The 24,742-nt window shown below is 38.3% G+C and overlaps 1 protein-coding gene across 4 annotated transcripts in view; it reads left to right on the forward strand.

Annotated features, from left to right (window-relative positions):
* Ube2v2 (ubiquitin conjugating enzyme E2 V2) overlaps window positions 1-8,022 on the forward strand; it is a 28,635-nt gene extending 20,613 nt beyond the window's left edge. For all 4 annotated transcript variants that reach the window (XM_037209977.1, XM_028893299.2, XM_037209978.1 and 1 more), the window contains 2 exons: window positions 255-380; window positions 7,151-8,022. In XM_037209977.1, the coding sequence (XP_037065872.1) occupies window positions 255-380; window positions 7,151-7,297 (273 nt within the window). In that variant the 3' untranslated portion in view covers window positions 7,298-8,022. The remainder of the gene's footprint in view (window positions 1-254; window positions 381-7,150) is intronic.
* The last annotated feature ends 16,720 nt before the right edge of the window (window positions 8,023-24,742 follow it).

The raw sequence follows: 24,742 nt of genomic DNA on the forward strand, positions 1-24,742 counted from the left end.
GTTATTGACAACATTTGTGTCACAAAAAGTAAGTTCTGATTAATCTGATTCCACTTGGTAGGATTATTTTAGTTTCATACTATAAGTATGCTTGGTGCATTTTTCCTAACTAGTTCAAATAACTTCGCACAGAAGTTTGTATACAATCATAAACATCATCATGACAAGTATGTTCATACTACATTTTTCTTTATTACCAGTTGGGCAATATTTTAGTTTTTGTCATGATCATCCTTTCTTTTCCCTCTTTCCAGACAAACTATGAAAACAGAATATATAGCCTGAAAGTAGAATGTGGATCTAAATACCCAGAAGCTCCTCCATCAGTTAGATTTGTAACAAAAATTAATATGAATGGAATCAATAATTCTAGTGGAATGGTAAGTTATGGTAATAATTTTATTTTTATATAGCATATAATATGTAGGCAGGAGTTTTGAAAAGTGTTGTTCAGTTGAAAGACTAAAGTTTGTCATTCAGGAGGTAGAGGCAGGATGTTTGGGAGTTTGAGGCCAGCCTGGGCTACATAGTTGACTCTGTCACCAAAAAAAAAAAAAAAAAAGCTTGTCTTATGTTGTTTTTCATTTTTTTCTCTCCCTTCAAGATATAATGTCACTTTGTAGCTAGCTCCAGGCTAGCCTTGAACTTGAATCAATCCTCCTGTTTCAGCCTTCTGAGTACCAGGAATATAAACATTAAGCCACCAGGACTATCTTTAAAATCTTCAGGTGTCAAAAATAACATTTTTTTCTTAGAATTCTATTAATTACATCAATAATCTTAGTTTGAATAAATTTGCTTGATGAAAAGACTTACTATTCTTTAATTATTTCTTTCTTTAGAGGTAAGGTACTTTTTGAGATTAAAAGGATGAATATTCATGAAGTGTTTTTCTTTGAGGAATAAGTGTGTCTATTTGATTATACATGGCTAAGTGTGGTTGACACTTTAAAGCAGATAACAAAAAGAATAAGTTGTCCTGACCCATATAAGTTAGTAGGGTCGCTGACTTTCTACTGTTCGTAGATTGTTGGTTAGGTTCATACTAAGATGCTATGTTGAAAGCACACTGAATTTGGAGGATATGTTAGGGAACAAAATAGCATCAGCATAGGGATGAACTTCATCCCTCCTAGGAAGGAAGACTGTCAACATTCTTGGCTTTGTGTATTGTTTATTCCATCTGTGTCTGTGTTTCCTCTCCCCACCAATATTTTATGTATGTACACATTCATTCTCTCTCACTTCTCTTTTCTTCTATTATTGAAAGTCACAAGTTTATGTTAATACTGTTAGAAACAAAGAATAATTTTGGTGTTGTACAAAAGTACATGTGAACAAAACAAAAGTAGCTGGGCAGTGCCATTCTTTCTGCACAGGTGATACAACAGAACCCAAACCTTGCTATCAAGCATACCTGGGCAAGATATTTTTTCACCTTTTATTCTTGATGTAGGTGGTAACTATGTCTTATCCTATTGGTGGGTGCTCGTCTCCACACCTGAGGAGATTGGCTAATTGGCACAAAGGGGAAGGTCTGGGAAATAGCAGTCCTTGCTGGTCTAAAACTAACTTGGGAACCGCACGTCTTCCTTGGGGAATAAAAGGTCTGATTTCATTTTATACTTCCAGGAAACAGTTTTTGACAGAAAAATCAGGGCAGGAGCTCAAGGGAAGAACTACAGTAGAACCATGGAAGAATACTCCTTACTGGTTCATTTCTTCTGGCGTGCTCAGATACCTTTCTTACATAGCTCAGGCCAACTTGCCCAAGAGGACACTGCACACGGTAGTAGTTCTCCTTCATCAATTAGCAATTAAGAAAATGTCCCATAGACTTGCCCACAGGCCAGTCTGGTAGAGTCAGTTCCTTAGTTGAGGTTCCCCCTTCCCAGATGTCTCTAGTTTGTTTAAAATTTACAAAAATTAACCAGCACAAGTATGTGAAGTGAAGGTGTGCTCATGTGGAAGTCAGAGAACAACTCTCTGGGAGTCAGGTCTCTCCTTCTTCACAGTGGACTCCTCCACCAAATGAGCAGTATATCCTGCTTCCCATAATCTGTACAGAGCAAGTAGCCAGGATAATAACCACTGCTATTTTGTTTCAAAACAGATTTTAAATCCAAAATTGTGGCTTTTTGATAAAAAAAGCCAGAAGCTGCAGTGAAGTAGAGCATCAGACTAAAATCTAAATTGAATCATTTGTGCTTTATAATTCTTTGGCTTTGGCCCAAGATGTAACCTTCTCTTCTGTTTAGTAGGTGTCGTTTCTGTGCATAGTACTGTGTTTACACTATGCAAGCCTGCATGTGTGAATACATATCTCACTTTGTTTATTGTAATGAACATGCCCATTTGAGGTACTTCATATTGAACTATAAAAATTGGATTTCTCATTTTCAATGTTTAAAATTCTTCACACCACTTGCTGAGCAATTAGATTATTTCAAGTTTTCACTGAAAAGTTTGCTGCAATGAGTGTTAAAAGTTTTTGCATATATATTTTGTGTGTGTGTGTGTGTGTGTGTGTGTGTATGTGTGTGTGTGTAAGTGCACACTTGTGCCACAGTCAAGAGGACAGCTAAAAGTCAGATTTTTCTTTCTATCATGTAGTTTCCTGCAACTCAGGTTGGCAGGCTTGGCGAGGGGTGCTTTGTAGTGAACATTTTTACACAGTGTTTTGTACCTTAAGGCTGTGATGTTCAGCATGGCGTTCATTTGTTTACTTATTTGTTTCTAATCTGTTATGTCTGTACTTTTATGAAACACTAGAAAAATTACTAGAAAAATGAAATAAAAAGATAGACAAAATGCTAGTTCAAATTTTGGGGGTAGGAGTGTACCTAGTCGTAAAATTTGGGCTATTGGTCTTATTTCTGTAAGCCTGGTTGCATGATTGACATTGCCTCTGTGGGTCTGCTTTTAACAGCAGTGGCCTAAAGCATATTTTATGCCCCACGGAAAACTCACTTTTTACTTTCAGTTTCATTTACTAACGCTCAGCTAGGAAGTGGCTCATGAACTTCAGTCAGCTTTGGAAGCCTTGCCTTTTGATCTGTTTGTTTCAGTTAGTACACACACACACACACACACACACACACACACACACACACCCCAACTTATGTTCTTCATAGAAACTTACAAAAATACCAATAATGAAGGGAAAACTTGCATACTCACCCCAGTGCTTCAAAGCATGGCTGAATAATTAGGGTTATTAAGGAGCTATTTGAAATTGGAGCAAAGGAAATGAAGGAAAGTGGAATGATAAGGCCACTTAAGTCACTGAGAATGCAGCATTTGTATGAATGCAGATTTTGTCAGATATGTGTATGGGGACATTAAAATATTTTCATAAATATGGGAGATACAAAAAGATTTGAATTCCTTGTTATAAACTAAGTTTTAGAGTATTTGACAGAAAAGACTAGTATTTAGTATTTCTTACACTAGGAATTGAACCCTGATTTTCTCCAAGAGCAGCCAATATCTGCTGAGCATCTCTCTAGCACCTACATAAAAATTTTAAATTGAGAAAAATTATTTTTTTCTACTAAGTAATTTTAATAAAAATCCAATTAGCTGAATTTTAAACAAAACATTGAACATCTTATTTTAATATCTAATAGTTATAAAAATAAGCACAGGCAAAATATTTGTTAATAGTCTTGGAGACATTATGTTTTTCCCTACTGACAAATTTGAACTTGCTTAAAATGTGTTAAGTAGGGGATGCAGGGGGTGGGCAGTGAGATGGCTCAGCAGCTGAAAGCACTTGCTGATCCATACTGATGACCAGAGTTCAATCTCTGGAGCCCACATTAAAAAAATGATGTGGTGGCCCAGATCTGTAATCTCAGCATCCTAAGGCATGTGGAGAAATGGCTAGAAACTTGCATAAACAGCACAGCAACAGAAATAACAGAGAATCTAGTACTGAAAGTTGTCCTTCCTTACATGTGCACTGTTGGTGCTCTCAAGCTCTCTCTCATACACACATATACATATACCTAAAGTATATCTTTAAACAAAAGGATTTAAACTGGGTATGTGGTGGCAGATACCTATAATCCTAGCACTTGGAGATAGAGGCAGTTCAAGGAATTCAAGGTACATACCAACTACATACCAAGTTTAAAATTAGCCTGGATCACTTGAGACCCTATGCAAAACAATACATCTATGAACTAAAAAGAATTCGGGTTGAGTGGTTTCAGTTTACATGAAACACAAGCTAGTTTGTTTTAATAACTATATATATGTAAACATATGTACATAATTTGTATATATCCACAGTTATAGTTTGTGGCTTTTGTTTAGGTTTAGCATGCGAGTTTTTCCTTTTTTTCTTTCCTTAGGCTACTTATCTGTCCATAGTAGTAAGCAATCCTTAATCCTAAACTTGGACTTGTAATGGTAAAAGTAAATGTACAACTTACTAGAAACAACATTGAAAGTTCATGTGTTGAAGACATGGATTAACCTAAACATCATTGAGAAGAGCTTAAATAAATGCTGAATAGATGGTGAGACCTACTAAGCAAGATGCATTTTCTGTTTAGAGCTAATAACAGAAAAGATACCCCTATACATGGAAATTACTCCTGTAATTCCATCTTTAGGTCTTATTTCTAAAATTTCCAACTTATAATTATATTCTGTATATTCTCTGTGTACATAAAGGAAAAAGGGTGAGAAGAAGAAGAAAAGTAAAACTCAGGATACTTTTAAATGAATTCTACATACTGCATTACTGGTCTGTGTTGTATTTATAGATGCATGCTCACTGGGTTCCTTGCTAGAAGTAGACATTTACTGCCTTGTTCTGAATTACTTCAGTTATCCCTGGTTGAGCTTTCTGAGTAGACAAAGCATATTGCCTACTTTGGTAATAGTTCTTTAAAACATTAGATGCACAAAATAGTTGGGTTCTTAAACTCTCATGAAATAAAACCTTATAGATTGTAAATTTTAGAGGCACCCTTCCCCACCCCAATTCCTGTCTTACTGTTCTGTTGATATGAGATATAACAAGGCAACTCTTACGAAAGGAAACATGTAATTGGGGGCTTACTCAATAGTTTTGGTGGGTTAGTTCATGGTCATCATGGTAGGATGTAGACAGGCATGGTGCTGGAGCAATAGCTGAGCACTGATCTATAGGCAGAGAGACAAAATGGACCTTTGAAATGTTAAAGCCCACTTCCAACAAGGCCACACCTATTCCAACAAGCTCACACCTCATAGCCCTTCACAAACAGTTCCACTAACTGGTAGTGACTAAATATTTGACTGTATGAGCCTATGGAGGCCATCCTCATTCAAACTAGCACATTGACCAAACAACTTAAGGGAGCAAGGCTTTATTTTGGCCTGTAGTTTAGGGATACAGTCAAGAAAGGCCAAGTAAGGTAGGTAGGCAATGTTAAGGAAGGGAGAGACATGGACAGTTAAGAAAAGGCCAGTTGTATAGGGTAAAATAAATTTGTACTAAGATTCTCACATTGAAGATTTTTTTTTTCTCAAAAAAATTTCATGTGTGTCATCTATGTAGTTTTGTACCCCCAATCCCCACCCCACCCAGGAAAACTCTTGGTGAATATTTAAAATCTCCACTTTATACTGCTACATTGTTCTCCAGAAATTAGACTGCAATCCTGTAGGTTTTGTGTACTGAACACTTAGGTTTATATTCATCAAGCCTTACTATGTTACAAGGAAGACAAGTACAACGTAAGTAAGGAATCTGCTCATGTTCGAAGGTATTAGTGGCTAGGTTAGAATCCTGAGCCTGCTTAGGAGAGTGGATAGGACGTGTGGCATGGCTGCTCCATGACAAGCCTCCATATCAACTGAACCAAGCTGCCTAGAAGCCAGAAGCTCACCAAGCTCACTGTTTACTGATCTGTGTACACATATTTAGGGCTTTCATTTTTATCAATAATATTTCAGTTCCTGGTGCGCAGTTCTTACTATTTTTTTTTTTTTTTTTCGAGACAGGGTTTCTCTGTGTAGCTTTGCGCCTTTCCTGGAACTCACTTGGTAGCCCAGGTTGGCCTCGAACTCACAGAGATCCGCCTGCCTCTGCCTCCCAAGTGCTGGGATTAAAGGCGTGCGCCACCACCGCCTGGCTAGTTCTTAACTATTTTTGATCCTACTATTGTAAATTTCTTAATTTTAGTTTTCAGATTCATTACAGATTTACAGAGATGTAACTTTTTTTTTTTTAACACAGGTACTATGAACTTACTAGATTTAGTAGTTTCTTCTCCCCACTCTTGCCTCTCTTTTTTCCTGTTCCTCCTTCTCCTTTCCTCTCCCTTCTATCTCTCCCTCATCCTCTCTTCTCCCACCTCTCATCCCTTCCTCCTTCTTGTTCCTTTCTCCATGTTTTTGAGGCAGGGTTTCGCTCTGTATTCCTGGCTGGCCTGGAACTCACTGTATAGGCCAGATTGACCTTCAACTCGCAGAGATCCACTTGTCTCTTCCTCCTGAATGCTGGCATTAAAGGTGTGCACTACCGTTCCTGGCCTCCAGTAGTTTCTTTAATGCTATTCTTACAGTTGTCTGTGTACAAGATCATGTCATCTACAAGTAGAAGTAGTTTAACTTTTTTCTTCCTCTTGGGTTTTATTGGAAATAGAAAGGAGCGTTCTGTCAGTAGATATAAAGTTTGTCTTAAATCAACAACCTTCTACTCACGCTAATCATTAAGAAGGGTTTATAAATGTTTACAAAGTAGTTATTTAATATATTTATATTCATATAATGATTCTGGTAATAAGTTTGCTACATGTTTATTGTAAAATACAAAAAATAGACTTAAATCTACATTTTTAGAAAATCTTGTTAAAGAATATTTTTAAAATATATAATTTTAAAATATATTACAGTATACATTTTAAATCTGCAGTTTTATAGTATAGCATTCTTATTAAAGTATATTTAAAATATTGGTACATAGTAGTACATTATCATCATTAGTAGTTTTAATTTTGTTTCCTGTGAAACAGGATTTCCATGTCTAGCCCAGGGGGGCTTGACCTTGTGATCCTCTTTTCTCTGCTGGGATTGTGCTTCACCATGTCTAGCTCTGGTTCTGCAGTATTTTGTTTGGTAGTTGATTGTCCTTCCTTTCCTCTCCTCTTAGGTGGATGCACGAAGCATACCAGTTTTAGCAAAATGGCAAAATTCCTATAGCATTAAAGTTGTACTCCAAGAGCTAAGACGTCTAATGATGTCCAAAGAAAATATGAAGCTTCCACAGCCACCGGAAGGACAGACGTACAACAACTGATTTTAGTGGATTTCAAACTTGTCTTAAATCAACAACCTTCTACTCATGTTAATGTCTTGATTAAATATCACCATGCAAAATACCCACACATTAAGTAAAAGAATTCCAGCTGGTAAACATGACCTGGACAGTTGTAAGAATATATTTAATATATGTACACCTATTATGTTTTCAGGTAACAAGAGAAGTGCAGCACAATTTTTCTTTTTCTTCTTAAAGCACTGTCATTTAAACATGAGCCTGAAGTATTCAAAATGAATTCAGGTTTTCAAGACAAAAGCATGACAAAGGAGTGTCAGATGGCAGTGAAAACCTTTGTCTCAAGAAGGAAGAACAGAACTGGCATGCTTTATCCATCGTCCTTAGACCACAGTGAACTGTTTAAAGTAGCAGGTATAATGAGTAGTCACAATTGTGTTCACTCTTGAAGCGGTGCGGGTGTGGGTGCTGACTGCTATAGCATCAAAAATAGCTTCAGGATTGTTTTGATACCTGTATTTATAATAAAAAGATGTTTGGGGGGTATTGATGAATCTCTGTTAAAAGCTGTTCCCGTTTGTTACATGTAACAGACATGATAAATATTTGTTTACAGTCTTTGTTTAATAAAACATGCTTAGAAGTTTTAAGTGAAGTCAACAAAAAAGAAATAGGTGTATGGATATGTGATTTTGAGATTAAAGTTAGTCTTGAAATGTAAATAAAATACGGAATGTGTCCTCAGAGATTGTGCTATTTCTCTTGCATTGTTATATGTATAGTAGCCATATCAAGGTGGCAAAATTGGGGATTATTAAGCTAGACATAGTGGTGGCAGAGGCAGGAAGATTGCAAGTTCCAGGCCGGCCTGGGCTGGTAAATAAAGACTACATTTAAAACAAAACAAAACCAAAAATATTGAGAATGTCACAGATTTTCATTGAAACACATTTTTATTCTCTTTTATATGCTTGTGGTTGGAATTTACAGAGCATTTACTTTGATATATTACTTGCTTAGTTTAATTTCTTTGCATAAAGAGATATCGAAATTAATATATTTCTAATTTGATTTCATCATAGGTAATATTAAAAAAGGATTTTTGCATTTTAGCAGTTTTTATAGTTACACACTGAAAATTATTCAAATATTCATTCCTTTTTTTGTAACATCTTTATTATGTAAAGCCTTTGATTACTTACATGGAATATATGGTAGACATTTCCTCCCTATCAACTTTTTTATTTGTTATTTTATTTGGGTGTGTGTGCATGTGCACTTTGTGAAGTTGGCTCTCTCCTTCACTTTCATGTGTATTCCTGGGGTTGAACTCCCATCACCATGCTTGTGAACAAGTGCCTTCACTGCCGAGCCATCTCATCGGGTCCCCTCTCCTAAATTTTTTTGTTTTGTTTTTCGAGGCAGAGTTTCTCTCTGTTGTTTTGTTACCTGTCCTTGTTACTCTGTAGACCAGGCTGGCCTCGAACTCACAGAGATCCAACTGGCTCTGCCTCCCGAGTGCTGGGATTAAAGGCGTGTGCCACCACCACCTAGCCCTCTCCTATCTTTTAAGACCAACAAAAGTTAATTTTATACATTCCACTTCACTTTCACCTTAACAAGTCTATGTCTGAAGTTGAGAATTCATTTTTATTTTTTTATCAATGTGACAAAGTTTGATTGTCAAAATAAAAAATTAGATGTTCAAACTTTGCCTATAAAAAAAGTGAAGGAAAAGTATTCATTGTAGGCTGTGGATTATTAAACTATTTTGGCTACTTTTATAGCAAGGACAGGTTTCTTGAAACATAGGTAGCATGTTTTAATCAAGCCGTTTCATAGTAAAAACTTTTTTTCTTTGATCAGCATTGCATTAATTAACCTCTTGACAGTTTGTTTGACACCATCATCCTGTAACTGGTGTTTTAAAGCAGGTGTCACTGTGTAGCCTGTGATGCTCTCAAATGTGCAGCAGTTCTCTTGTCTGAGCTTCCCAAGTGCTGGTTCAGGTGTACACCACCATGTACTAATTTTAACAGTCCAGTTATCAAAGATGTTTGTCGTGTGTGTGTGTGTGTGTGTGTGTGTGTGTGTGTGTGTGTGTGTATGTATGCACGCACACGCGTGCGAGCACACACGTACATGTGTGCACATGTACATTTGTGTGTGTGTGCATGTAGAGGCCTTAAGGTTTGGTGTCAAGAATCTCCCTCAATTACTCTTTCACTTTATAATTTGAGACAGGGTTTCTAAGTGAATCCAGAGCTCGCTGATGCAGCTAGCCTTGCTAATCAGCTTCTTGCAGAGATCCCGTGCCTCTGCTTCCCAAGGCTGTAATTACAGCCTCACATCATTTGATGTAGGTTCTGGGGACCTGAGCTCCAACAAGCATTTCAACCATTTATCTCATCAGCTCCTCAAAGATTTCCTAAGTATTTCAAAACAACACAACATACACATACAATTTGTTCCATGTGTAATTTATTAAAACAGACTTAAAATATTATCCTGAAGTAGTATCCTAGTATTTTAATGGTTAAAGATTAAGTTGAATTGCATTGACAGTATAGTTATTACCAGTTCAATATTTTCTTTTCTGCCTTGAAAATGTGTCTTGTGATACTGGAAGCTAGTAAAGTGTTGGAATGCTTTTGGTAGGCTGGGGATCTGGTACTTTGGCCTCATGTCCTCATTGTATATGCTACTGTGGAGGTCCTCCCTTCCATCCAAGTCTCTGTTGTCAGAGTCCAGCCTATAAAAAATTTACTGTGTTAGGTGTTGTGGATCTTAGCAGAAATCTGCGAATGAGTTAACATTTCTAAAGCAGAATCCATTGTGCATGTAAGAATTATGAATATATATATATTCTAAGATACCGTAATTGATGGAACTTTAGAGTTAATAGAGCCACTTTCAAATATAAGCCATCAGTTTTAAAACAAATTTTCCTTTGTAAAGTGACTAGGCTTGCAGAAATGTTGTGGTGTAAACAGACTAGGAAATTGCCTTAGAAATTTATTTCAGAGATTTTCAGGTGTGACCCTTGAGTATGACTGTATGTTAATAAAAGCTGCAAAAGTAAAATTTTTTGTCCTGTTAGGTCACTGTTATACTTTAATGGCTTTAACTGCTTGGTTGGTTATTTTCAGAATTGATAATTTTTTATCATTTGATAATTTAAAATAAAGCTATTGCATTTGTTTAGGGAATCTGTGTATAACTTTCTAGGATTTTGTAACATAAGCATTGGGAGGGGTCAAAGGCATTTTAGTTTTCTGGGTTTGAAAACAAAATATTATTTTATATTATCCTTAAAAAATACTATTATATTCAACATTTGAGTAGGCAAGTAAAGAGGGAATTAGTTCGGTTTATCAGTCCAAGCTACTTTACCAACAGACTGATTTTAATGCTAATTGCTACCTAATATATGTTATACATTGTAAATGCATGTGAAATTATTTGAAAATTTAGAGCATACTGTTGAAAAACATTGATATTCATTGCTTTAGGTCAGGTTCTGTTGCATAGAAAGACAGCATTGAATTGGTTTTGGTCAAAATCCTGTCAGCTTTTTAAATGAATTCTCATGTATGTTTGTTTTGTAGCATGCTTGAAAGGATTTTAGAAAGTATTTAAGGAATTGTTTCTAGTTTTTTCTTCATAAGTACTTTTTAGGTATTTGCATGCAGAGTTAAGATATTATTTATTGTTGGAAAGAATCTAACAGACACTGATTTTACTTTTCTGGTAAGTACTTCCGTTTGACTAGTTTTTGTCTATGTAACATGTTTTCTGAACTGGAAGCACCATGAAAAGGAATAGGTATAGTCAGTGTATTATAGAACCAATAGGAACTTGAGTGATTAATTCTCATTCAATACTGAATTTACTCAAAAGCAGGGAATCCACAGGAATAGGATTTCTAAAGTTTATATTTTTTGGAGACATTGCCAAAGAGTGGGTGGACTTCCCCTACCCCCAAACTGTTACATTGTGTGTGCCCATGTGTGTGTATGTGTGTGCATGCATGCTAGCTATGGAGGTCAGAGAACAGCTTAAGAGTTTGTTCTCTCTACCATGTGAAGGATTAAACTCAGGTCATCTGGCTTAGGGCCAAGTACCTTTACCCTCTAAGCCATCTTTCCAGCCCCAAGGAAATCTTACACTGAAAATACTAGATGTTTAGAAAGTTTTGTGGAATGTTGAAAAGATACAACGTAAGTATTTACTGGAAAGAAAACGAAGGTATTTGATGATACAGAAGAATAAACAAACCCCACCATTTTGTAAAATTAAAGAGTTTGAGAAATGTAAGAAATGAGTTACATGATTTAAAAAGCCATTAGAAGGCCGGAGAAATAAGCCTGATGACTTGAGTTTGGATTTGCAGAAGCTGGGTAAAAAGCTGGACACTGTAGTTTGCATCTGATCCCAACATGTCTCTATCAAGAGGTGCGAAATGGAGACAGAACTTTTAAAAACAACTATTGGATATAAATTGTTTGCTGTGGTATTTATATCCTTAGTGAAAGGTTCTCAGCTAAGAAATAAGGATTTTGCTCCATCTCATTTTTACATGTAGTTTATGAAATCAGTGATAAAAGCTGAATAGATCTTAACTTGGAAGATAAAGCAACTATCCTTTCTGAAGTGGATAACTGGCTAAATCTTGTGCAACAGTTGGGTAGTGATCTGTGTGCCACCAAATGTGGGTGTAATGGTGGTGGTTTTATTCTGTCTTTGCACATTAATGAGTAGTTACTTAAAAAGCTGGCCAAAGATTATATACAAAAACAAAGTGATTTCAGCTTGCAGGCTGTTGTCTCATAGATACTGTTGATAACTACCAGCATCTTTGATGCCAGCACTGCTGAGAGAGGGTCAGGAAAGCTGAGGTTGAGCACCAGCAGGCCATGGCTTGTGCTTCTCACTTCTTGGGCCTCCTCATGATGAACTATTTGATGACTTGGTTCCAAGTCCCTGCATATGACTTACACTGATATTTTCCAAGTATGGCAGAGCTGTGAAGGTTTCATAATGAAAGGAAAAGGTACTAGGAAGAATAGGTTTGTGTTGAGTATTTATGGATGAAGACTACAGAACTGCACCAAGATAGTGCATGCAAATTCATTTAAAGACAAGGTTACTTTGATGAACCTAAGTGTCAGAATGAAAGAAAAGTGGACACTTCTGTTGTGTCTGGCCTAAAAACTATGTTTAGAGAACATGAGACACCCAAAAAAGAAAGAAAAAAACCTAAAAAATCCTAAATCACAAGAAACAGTTGCAGAAATAGAAGTGAAAAAAAGGAAAGACCCTACTTCGGGCAAACTCAGGCTGTAGATTCCAGCAGTCAAACACTGGAGATACAGCACATGGAGTCCAGTTTAGATGTCCCTCAGACGCCAAGATGAAGGCAAGCACATGTACCAGTGCTGAAGAAATTGGTAAATTAAATTGTATGCATTATCTTAATAAAAATTTAAAAATTTTAGAATGCAAAGTGTTTTTTTTTTTGTTTTTTTGTTTTTTAATTTATCTCCTAAAGAAGACATTGGCATTTTGAGAAACCAGAAATTTGTGGTCAGTTTAAAAAAAAAAAATCACTGAATTCGTATGAAGATTTTCAATTACTGTTCAGGGAATCAGTTTAACAAAGAAATTGCTGGTTTCTTTCCTAAGTTTTTTATTTTTCTTTTTCTTTTCATTTTTTTTTTTTTTATTTTGAGACAAGGTTTTAATGTAACTCAGGCTGGCCTTGAATTATCTGTTTAGCAGAGGATGATCTTAGGTTACTGGTATGTGTGGTATGTGCTACCATGCCTGGCTTTAATAGTAGATTAGTAGTAGATTACAAAGTAAATTGGAAAATTTCGTGTTGTAATGTGAAAGAAGATTTTAATAGGACATCATCATACGAAGATAACATTTTGCTTATATTTATATTTTTGATACAAAGTCTTACAGTGTAGCCCTGGCTAGCCTGGAACTTGTTAATCAATCAAGCTGGCCTCAAATGTATAGAGGTCTGCCTATCTCTGCCTTCTGATGTGAGATTAAAGCTAACTCCCTACTTGGGAAGGGGAGGAGAGAGAGGAGAGAAGAGAGTGGTAAAATTAGTTATAATTGATTTTTTAAAGTATTTTGGTGTGAAGACATTCATCTCATTATAATGAATAAATAGATACTTGTAAATACTTTTATAACACCCAAGATCATTGGATGTCAATAAGGTAGACGTTTTTTCTAAGGTTAGTGGAAGTCTGAGTGTAACCATAGAGCTTCCCAAATCTTCCGAGGTTTGATCTTAGGTTTCATGCATCTGAAATTTTAAGTTCAGCAAGGTACTCCTATGAATTGGTCTTACTATGTAGGGATGGATATAGTTCCCATACTGTGAGGTTACCAGTCACATTTGTAGGGCAGCTGATCATATTATAAATGGGTATAGGGTCACGAGACACAGTTCAAACTATTTTGGCAAAATGAGATTTTCACTTTTGGAGAAGGATGTATATTCTGTCAAATCATGTAATAACACCCACTAGGAGTCTGGATAGGTTTTTACTCCTAGTGTAAGGGGGTCCCGTGCCTCTCTGAGTCATCAGTTCTTGGCCTCACACTCGTATATAGTTGGCTAACTCAGAAAGCTTCAGCTGAGTAGCAAAGTTCAATTTTTGAGGAGAGGATACAACCCTGAGCACATGTTTTGTTCTTTAAAAATGCTGGTCTTTGAGGGAATTTGAATTTCTGCCAAGTGGCTTCACATTTTTTTTTTTTTAAATGGAGTTTTGTCCTTTGATAGAAGAGACAATATATTTTGTTTACATTTTCCACAATTTTCAGCTCTTTCACGATATATGCCAGTATACATTTTTTGCTTGGGTTTGAACATTTTTCTTTCTCCCAGTGGTTAGAAATAGACTACATTTTAGCAAACACCTTGACCCATTGTCAAAATGACCTTTATGTTGGGGAGTATTCCCTGTATAGCAGAAAAAGACTAGAAATTACATAGAGAGCTAAGATGGCTACATGCTCACACTATAATTACAGTTACAGATGGTAAAACATTTATTGATGTCTTTAATCCTCATCAGAAGTCATGAGGGGTATTTTTTCTTTTTAAGACAGGGCATTCCCTCTTGAAATGTCCCTTCTCCATACATTGGTAGAATTTTTTTTTCTGTCTCTAGAATCTTCTTTCAGTCCTGTCTCTCAAACTTCTGTAACCTTTTCACTGGCTAGCTGCTAGTTGCAAAGTGTAGTTTTAGCATCCCTATTCCACGTTCTCTTTTATGTTTAATCCCAAGTACTTTTTCATCTGACCTGTCAGCATCTTTAGGAACACTGTAGACCCATCTTTTCCTGTGGTACGTTCATATTCTGGGACTCGTGTATTAATAGAAATACACGAAATAGATAAAATTGATCAGCTATCCCATATGGGTCTTTTGTCAGAAGCCTTAGTTCTCTTTTAAAACTTTAAACTTCTGAAGTGGTAAGGGAGGACAATGACAGATTACTTCCCCTGCTCAGGGAGCCTCCCTAAGTGGGGGCATCAACTGAGGAAGTTTCTTTATTGAGAAGGGAAGATTTTTGTATATCTTTTGACATTGTTTTTTATTTCCCTTTTATTGAAAATATTTTTTTTCTCACATAAATGTCCTGATTATGGCTTCCCCCCTCTACTCTGTCCAGTTCTTCTCCACCTCCTCTCCCCTCCAGATCCATTGCCTTTCTCATTAGAAAACAAATAGGCTTCTAAGGGATGATAATAAAGTATAAGATAAAACAAAATCTATCACATTGGAATTGGGTAAAACAAATGAACAGAAGGAAAAGAACCCGAGAAGGCACAAGACCCACTCATTCCCACACTCAGGAATTCCATAAAACTACTAAACTGGAAGCTGTAAGTGCAGAGGACCTGGTGCAGACCTGTGCAGGCCTTGCCCATGCTGCTTCAGTTGTTGTAAGTTCATATGAGCTTTGCTCATCTTTTAGAGGGCCTTATTTCCTGGATGTCCTGACTCTTACCCTCTTTCTGCCTCCTGAGCTCTGAGGGGCAGGCTTTGATGGAGACATACCACTTAGGGCTGAGTGTTTCAAGGTCTCTTACTCTCTGTGTGTCTGGCTGTGAGTGTATTTGTTCCCATCTGCTGTAGGAGGAAGCTTCTCTGATGATGACTTGGACAAGACACTGATCTATCAATATATAACAATATCATTAGTACTCAATACATTTTTAAGGAACGTTATTTGGTTTTTCCCTAGGTCCTTGAACTATCTAGTCTAGGGTTCTTGGTCATCCAAGCAGTGTTGGGTATGGGTTCCGTCTCCTGGAATGAGTCTTAAGTCAAATCAGATGTTGGTGGGTTAATCCCACAAATTTTGTGCCACCATTGCACTAGTGTATTAGCAGGCAGGACACCGCTGTAGATCAAAAGAGTTTGTGGCTGTCTAGATGTTTACATTTCTCTTTTAGTAGTGTGCAAAATACCAAAGATGCTAGAGCATAGGAATGAAGGCTATGCAGGCACTGGCTGGACTTTTCCATCTTCAATGAGTTGTATAGATGTTGTCTTTAGCAGTGGTGCCTTGTTCTTAGTTTGTGGAGAGTAACCTATAGTCTTGGGGACAGCCTGGGTGGTTTGGGGATTCCCATGGGACCCCTTTGTCCAGCAACTCAATAAAACCCAATCCATTCCTGGTACTTCGGTGAGAAGAGATGGCAAGTTGGGACTCTGTCTCCCCAACAAAACAAAAGCAGAGCCTCCTTTCCAAAGCAACATATCCTTATATCCAAATTTTGAAGTCAAGGTACCTTTAAAACATACATTTTGGCATAACAACAGCTTTTGCAGTCAAATGTTTTTCTTCAGTTATGAATATCAAAGAGAACATAATCCAGATTCTCTGTGGTAGCCATCTTTACATGGCTTATTTTTTATATTACCTTGAGCCTATTGCTTTAAACCGCACCATTCTAAGACTAAATGGGGCTGTGGCTGTTGGCTCTGCCCACTTCAGCTTCTCAACATGGCAGTGGTACGTTTTCTGCCAGCTCTGGGAGCCATCAACTCTCAGAAATAGTGAGTCTATGCTTCTATCAAAGCAGCGTGTAGCCCAGAAACCTCTTTTTTTTCTTTTCTTTTCTTTTTCTTTTCTTTTCTTTTTTTCTTTTTCTTTTTTTTGCACTAGCAAAGGCTAAATCCACAATGCAGCTTAATGTGCCACATTAATGCAGAGGCCTCATTCCCACCAAACTACAGGTCGAACACACACACCAGGAACCCACCATAGTAGCTCAAACACACAGGCTGCCGCTAGCTAGAAAGAGACAACTAGGAACTCTTTTTAGCTCCGTTTTAGAATCTTTTTTCTCAGGTTTTAGGTGGAAACTCTTGCCAACACGTTGGGTGCCATTTGTAACTAGAGTTTTCCTGCCTTGCCCACAGTCAGGACAAATCTCTGTCACTCGCCAGTCCCACAGCTGCTCAGACCCAACCAAGTAACACAGAGACTTATATTGCTTACAAACTGTATGGCTGTGGCAGGCTTCTTGCTAACTGTTCTTATAGCTTAAATTAATCCATTTCCATAAATCTACCTTGCCATGTGGCTCGTGGCTTACAGGTGTCTTCACATGCTGCTTGTCATGGTGGCAGCTGGCAGTGACTCTTTCTGCCTTCCTGTTCTTTCTTTTCTCCTCTCTATTAGTCCCGCCTATACTTCCTGCTTAGCCACTGGCCAATCAGTGTTTTATTTATTGACCAATCAGAGCAATTAGACATACAGACCATCCCGCAGCACTGATCCATGAGCATGGGAGATTTTTCCATCTTCTGATATTTTCTTCATTATCTTAAAGTTTTTATCATACAAGTTTTCCACTTGCATGGTTAGAGTTGCCCCAAAATATTTTATATTTTTGAGGCTATTGTGAAAGATGTTGTTTATCAGCTGTAGGAGTTTCCCAGTGGAAATTTTAGGGTCACATGTATTCTATCATCTACAAATAAAGATACTTAGACTTTTTTTTAAAATTTGTATCCCCTTGATCTCCTTCAGTTGTCTTATTGCTCTAGCTAAGACTTCAAGTACTGTGAAGACAGTGGACAGCCTTGTCTTGTTCCTGATTTTAGTGAGTTTACTTTGAATTTTACCTCTTCCCACCACCACCCTAATTTCCACATTAAGGTTTTTTATACTCTACCCAGATCATTTTCTCTCTGGCAAGAGGCTGCATGTCACATTTGATGAAATGTCTCAATCACACACAACCTCTCAGATGTCCCAACCACCAAAGCAGTATGAAACACTATTTTTTTCCTCTCTTGGTTCATGAGTTGTCTTCTCAGAACCTCAACATTCATCCTAGATGGACTATTGGAATGTTAGAGGGAGAAATTTCATTTTTCCTTTTACTGACTCTCTCTGGAGTATTCAACCACCTGCACTGGAGAGTTCTTGTATTCTGCTTAGACCTTCTGTTTTCCATTTCTTTGAAGTAACCCATGACTGACATTTCACTCACATTCTCACCTTCTAAAAATGCCCAGTCCCAAAGACTGTATTTTATAGACAAATTTTCTTTCCTTGGTTCATATGAATGTTTTGGACCCTTATCTGCATTGGTGATACTCTTTTGATTTGGGGTTTCTGTTTATTCTGGAACCAGAGAGTGTTTGTGAATCCAGGGTTGCTACAACAAGGCAGCGAAGTGCTCCTCCCAGGATGAGATCAGTCCCCAAGACCTCCAGTCATGGACAATTAACTCACATTGGCACAAGGCTGTTAGGATAGGTATGGGTCTAAGTCACAAGAAAATGACCACACAATCTATTTCAGAGAAGCAGCTTTACTTTTGCAGAACGATACATAGCCATCTCAAGTCAAGCAGGCAAGTGTACCCTGTGGGGTACTATTGGGTTTTTATTCTGACTCAGAGGGGTCCTGTACTTCATTCCTGAGTGGTCTAAGCTTGACTCACATTCTTACCCAGTTGGTTAACTTAGAACAGCACAGCTGATGAAGTATAAGTCTTGAGACTATATTACCTTGAACACATATTTTGATTTCAAGATGTGCTGACTTTAGGGGGATTTGAATTTCTGCCAAGTGGCTTCTTTATAATTGTTTTTAAATTGGTGTTTTGTCTTATTTAACTCATATGGAAAAGGCAATACATTTCTTTACATTTCCCATAGTCAGGGCAGGTTATGATGTGACAGGAGACACAGGCAACTACAACTTATTGTCATTATAGTCAGAAATTTGTTTTATCAAAACTTCTAATATTGATGGCAATCAATTATCTAATTGGTTGGACCCAGGCAGAATTCTTCTCTTTCTCTGGAAAGAATTTATCCTGCCTTGGCTACCTATAGGGATTGTAGACCTAAAGTAAGGTACCCTCTAAAGGGACTTCGCTTTGGTAAATTCAAATTAGAGTTCTAATGTAATTTTTTTCTAATATAAATTTTGATCATGGTTTTCCCTCTCATATCTGCTCCCAGATCCTTCCCATCTCCCCATCTATCCAACTACACACCTCCTTTCTTTCTCTCTTTAGAAACAAAGGGGAACAAACCAGAATAAAACAAAAAAGAAAAAAAACAGAAAATTCACAACACACACTCTCATAAAGACAAAATATTGGAAACCACAATATGAGCAAAAGCAAAAATAAAAAAACCAACAAAACATTATGAGACAAAAAAATCTCTAAAAATATATCTTGAGTTCATTCTTTGTTGGCCATCGGTTGTCCTGGGACATGCCCCCAGTGCAGTTTGTATGCCCTATCAGGCTCCATTGGAGAAAACTAATTTTTCCGTATTGAATGGTTGACACTTGGAGGTAGCTTCTGGGTTAAGAATCGGGGTTTGTGTCCACTTCTCTTTCAGCGCTGGGTTCTCATCTGGCTCAGACCTGTGCAGTCCTGTGCATGCTGCCATGGTCTCTGTAAGTTCATATGTGTGTCAGTTCTGTTGTGTCTGGAAGGCACTGTTTGCTTGGTGTCTCTTATGCCCACTGACTCTTACAACCCTTTTGCTTTGTCTTCTGCATAGCCCCCTGAGTCGTGAGGAGAGGGGTTTCATGGTGACATGCCTTTTAAGACAATGTCCCAAGATTTCTTACTTTCTGGACATTGTCCAGTTATGAGTCTCTGTATTAGTTTCTGTCTCCTGTAGAAGGAAGCTTCTCTGATGATGGCTGGGCAAGACAGTAATGCATTTATTAACTGCATATGCATACATAGGGGTATGTGCATGATGCAGGGCACATGTGGATGTCAGAGAAACCTTTAGGAGTTTGTTTTCTCAAGATTGAACTCAGCCCATCAGGCTTGGTATAAAGTGCCTTTCCTCCCCGAGTTGTCTCTTTGACTGGAATGTTTTCTTATCCAAATCATACTGAATAATAATGCTGGCAGGTGCTGAAAACAGAAAGAGGACACCAACGCTTTCTGCCAGGAAGCAGCATTTATTCAACCGGGGCTGGCTCAATAGATTCACATCCAGGGGCAGAGCAGAGCAGGACATGGCCTTGTTTCTCCTTCATTAGTTTTCCTTAGCACTTCAGTTATTTTTTTCTCCTCCACATGGTAACTTATGTTCTGATGAGGTGCTCCATGTTAGAGGGTTGTCATGTATGCCTTCACGTTGTTCTTGGAGTGCCCTTACCACATTCTCTACTTTGATTTTCATAGCTCTCTTCCTTTTGATCATTGCCTCAATGAGGCTGGATCCACTATACCCAGTGTCTGTCTGTGTGTGTGTGTGTGTGTGTGTGTGTGTGTGTGTGTGTTTGTAAAATCTTTGGGCAAGGCATACCAGGCTTGAAAAAGAGGTGTTAAGTCATCCTCTTCACTGGGCAAGGTATATTTTTCCTGAGATTGAGCTTTTAAGATGTCAAATGTAGATGATAGGACTGGAGTATCTTGTCTCATTATAGGAGGATCTATTTCTCTAGCTTCCAATTGCCACCAGTCTTCCTTATTAGTTGCCTGGCCCCAAATACATAGCAAGAAAAGACTATTAGAGTCTGAGCTATAGTCTATGACAGGGCCAGAAGCAGATTTCTTGGTTAGTGGAGATGGCAAAAGGGCTACTTTCTATTTCCTAACGAAAGAAATGAAAGACTTCATGAAATGAAGCCCAGAGTAGGACAATGACCCTTTTTAAATAAAATATGGTCCCAGGGCCATTGCTTTGTTCATGTATACATATATGTATATGTTTATGTTGTATACACACACACACATACACACACACACACACACACACACACACACACACATGTTAACATTTGTCTCTTTTCCCATCTAGAACTGTTCTGGCCATGAATGGTGAAATTAATTGGGTTACATCTACCTAATTTACAGCTGTGTGTGGCAACACCCTTTTGGAGGTGTGCTGATTTTACCTTTCCAGGTGGCCCACAGGACACAGTTCCAATAAGGAAACTCCTGCATGTTATCAAGGGTATATCCAGCCTGAGATGAGGGTTGTTCACACATGTGTTTATCATTGAAATTGTATTCTTGTTTACAATCTAGATTTCTGCACAGCAAAATATAAGCTTTGATTTATGTCCTCATGTATAGAAAAGAAGACTGACATTACCATTTTTGATCAACAAGTTATGTAAGTTAACACTTTTCTATGTAGTCTCCTTGTGTGGATGGTTTTGGACTTCAGCTATTCTTCATTGGGGAGTACTGTGGGTTGAAACAAGTGCATCAGCTCTTCTGTTGGCAGATAGAATAGGTGGTCTTATGTTTGCAGGTCTCCAGTAATTTTCCCTGGCAAGTGAGGTAGGTGGGTATCTTGGTGTTCTATTGCTGTGAAGAGATACCATGGCCATGGTGACTCTTATAAAAGAAAGCATTTCAAATCACTCTCAGCACTGTTTTCCATGCTCCTACTAGGTTGGCCCATTAAGCTCCACTTAAAGTGTTCAACTGCTTTCCATTCCAAAGTCCCAAAGTCCACATTCCACCAATAAATAGCATGGTCATGTCTGTCACCGCAGTACTCCAGTCCTTGGTACCAACTTCTTAGTCAGTGTTCTATTGCTGTGAAGAGATACCATGGCCACCACAACTCTTTTAAAAGAACATTTAACTGGGCCTTGCTTACAGTTTCAGGGGTTTAGTCCATTTTCATTATGGCAGGGAGCATGGCAACACACAGGCAGACATGGTGCTGGAGAGGTAGCTGAAAGATGTACATCCAGATCCAAAGGCAGCAGGGAGAGAGAGACACTAGGCCTGGCTTGGGCTTTTGAAACCTTGAAGCCCACCCCCAGTAACACACTTCCTCCAGTAACACACTTCCTCCAATAAGGCCACACCCAGTCAAACAAACACTCCTAATCCCTCTCAGGCAGTTCCACTCCCCATAACCAAGCATTCAAATATGGGGGCCTGTGGGAGCCATTAGTATTCAAACTACAACAGCAGGATAAAGTGGGGTTTTACTGACACTCTGATAGTGTCAGGTAGTAAAGATACATGAGTCACAGACCTGGCACTTAGGTCCACAAAAGGGGTTCAGTTTAGAAGCAACAAACAACAATGAAGTATGGTGATATTTTATTTGTACTGAAATGTGATTTTATTTGTATGTTAATAAATAAAGTTGCCTGGGGGTCAGAGCTAATAGCAAGCCATAGCAGAAGTCTGGCAGTGGTAGCACACGCCCTTAATCCCAATCACATGATAGGCAGATCTCTGTGTGTTCAAGGATACCACCAGCATGGAGACACATGCCTTTAATCTCAATACCAACCATAGAAGACCTGGAGGTCTGTATAGATGGGCAGTGATGAGGAGGTCATGTGGTTGGGTTTACAACCAATGAGAAGGCAGAACAGAAAGTCAATAAAAAGACAGCACTCTTGTGGAGAGGTATGACAGCAGCAGCAGTGAAGGGTAAGGTTTTTAGCTCTTAGCTATTGCTCTGACCTCTTGGGCTTTTAACTCTGCAATTGGCTCTGTTTCTTATTTAATAAGACTGTTCATCTACAATGAAGCACTCTGCCCACAAGAGGGAAAAGAATACTGATTGAAAGCTTTGCCACACTTCCAATCAGCTGAAGATGTCTTCACTAACCATATAGTTAATATTTGGGTGAGGAGCACTACAGGTATGGACAAGGGGTGGCAGTGAGCCAGAGTAAGAGAATGGGTACAGAGAATAAGAACAGTATTCTATTGTGTAGGCAATACTCAGATTTTTACTGTGTAAATCATTCAGCTTTCTGCAGTGACTAGAATAGGATGGAAGTCCTCTGGGATCTCTGAGGTCATAGTTCACTTATTCTAGATGATCAGTGTATTAGATTTCTCTAAAGAAGCAGAACTTGGGTTAGGGATTTAGTTCAGTGGTAGAGCGCATGCCTAGCAAGTGTAAGGCCCTGGGTTCAGTCCTCAGATCTGAGAAAAAAGAAAAAAAGAAAAGAAAAAAGAAACAGAACTTACAGAATGAGTATATATATATTAAGGGGGAATTTATTAGATTGGCTTAAAGTTTAATAGATTTAATGTTCAGATAGTCCAACAATGGCTGTCTCATAATGGTAGGGCTGAGAATCTGGTAGTTGTTCAGTCAATGAAAACAGATGTCTCAGCTACCCCAATGTGGAGTCCTGGAGAATTCCTTGAGAGCTTCTGGTTTTTAGTCTGTATTAGAATCCTGAAGAAGTTAGTCTTAATACTGGCCACAGCAACACAGTACATGAACTTGCCTGTGAGAGTGAGGGCAAGCATTGAAAAACCATTCTCATTCTTTCATGTCTTTTTATGTGGGCTGCCATCAAGAGGTGTGGCCCAGATTTTGGGTGAGTCTTCCTGTTTCAAATATTATAATTAAGAAAATACTTCACATGCATTTCCAGGATCTTGAGTTTTAGTTGATTTAGTTGTGGGGGGAAAGAAAGATGAAACACTCAATTTGAAGAGAAAAAGAACATCTGGAAATTCTTGGATTTTGGAGCCAAGGCTTGTGCTGAGATATATGAGAAGATTAAGGAGAGATTTGATTCAAAATGGAATAAAGAGACAGGTGCCTCAGAGCAAGACCCCACATGGCTAAGCTTCTAACTTGTGAAAAGTTGCGTTGGTCATGGTACTTTACCACTGCACTACAAAATAACAGAACAGGTTACCTTGTGCTCTGCTGGGCTCAAGCATGGTTAGCTCTCTAGGTGTCCCAGGCTTCATATCCTGTGACAGGGGAGGTAAGATTAACATCTTATAATTCTGAAGAAAAGCTCCCCCCAAATGCTGGCAGATGCTCAGAGAGATAGGACACTGAAGTATTCTTTAGGAGCAGAGTTCATTTGTGCCAACACTAACCAAGTGGCTTCATGTCCCAAAGAGTGAGTCATAAACATTGCAGCCTTTTTTATTTTTTTATTTTTATTTATTTATTTATTTTTTTTTTGGTTTTTTGAGACAGGGTTTCTCTGTGCAGCTTTGCGCCTTTCCTGGATCTCGCTCTGTAGACCAGGCTGGCCTCGAACTCACAAAGATCCTCCTGGCTCCCCCTCCTGAGTGCTGGGGTTAAAGGTGTGTGCCACCACTGCCTGGCTACATGGCAGGCCTTATATGTGTTCTGTTACATTTCCTCTACACATTAGTACCTGTGTCTCCCCAGTGATATGTTCTGATTAGGTGCTTTAAGGTACATTGTAGCATGAATTTTAAAAGTTCTTATTAATAAAATCAAACCTGAGGCGAGTTATTGGGGTCCATGCTGGTAGATCAGAGAGACAGAACAAGCCACAGCTATCTCACCTCGCCGGATCCTCAGCTGGTCTTGTCTCCTCAGACTGGAGGCCTCTGAGTCCTCATCCGGAATGGGTCTCAGCTGAATTACTGCTCCAAAAGCCTGAATGTTTAACCAGCCAAAACCTTCTAATTTCTGGTCCTCACGCCTTATATATCTTTTTGCTTTCTACCACCACTCCCTGGGATTAAAGGCTGGCTTTCTGGGATTAAAGGCGTGTGTCACCATGCTTGGCTATTTCCAATGTGGCCTTGAACTCACTGAGATCCAGAGGGATTTCTATCTCTGGAGTGCTAGGATTAAAGGTGTGAGTGCCACCATTTTCTAGCCTTTGTATCTAGTGGCGGTCTGTTCTCTGACCCCAGATAAATTTATTAGAGTACACAATATTTTGGGGAACACAATACCACCACAGTACATGGTGGTCATATATGCAACAATGCCTTCCCTCTGTTTGGGGTGGACCCTTGCCACCATAAGGAGATCCTTTCTTGGGGTAGTGAATAATTTGAGCTTTGCTTTTCCAAATATCCCATCAAACTTTTATGCATGGAAAAATTCATGCATAACAAAAGCATGATTAATAAAGAGACAATATAGTACTGTTAATATATTTAAATCAATGTTATTCTTAACATCTAAGTAAGTAGGCCAAGATAAA

The sequence above is a fragment of the Peromyscus leucopus genome, chromosome 12 (assembly GCF_004664715.2).
Source record: "Peromyscus leucopus breed LL Stock chromosome 12, UCI_PerLeu_2.1, whole genome shotgun sequence".
NCBI classification, from domain to species: domain Eukaryota; kingdom Metazoa; phylum Chordata; class Mammalia; order Rodentia; family Cricetidae; genus Peromyscus; species Peromyscus leucopus.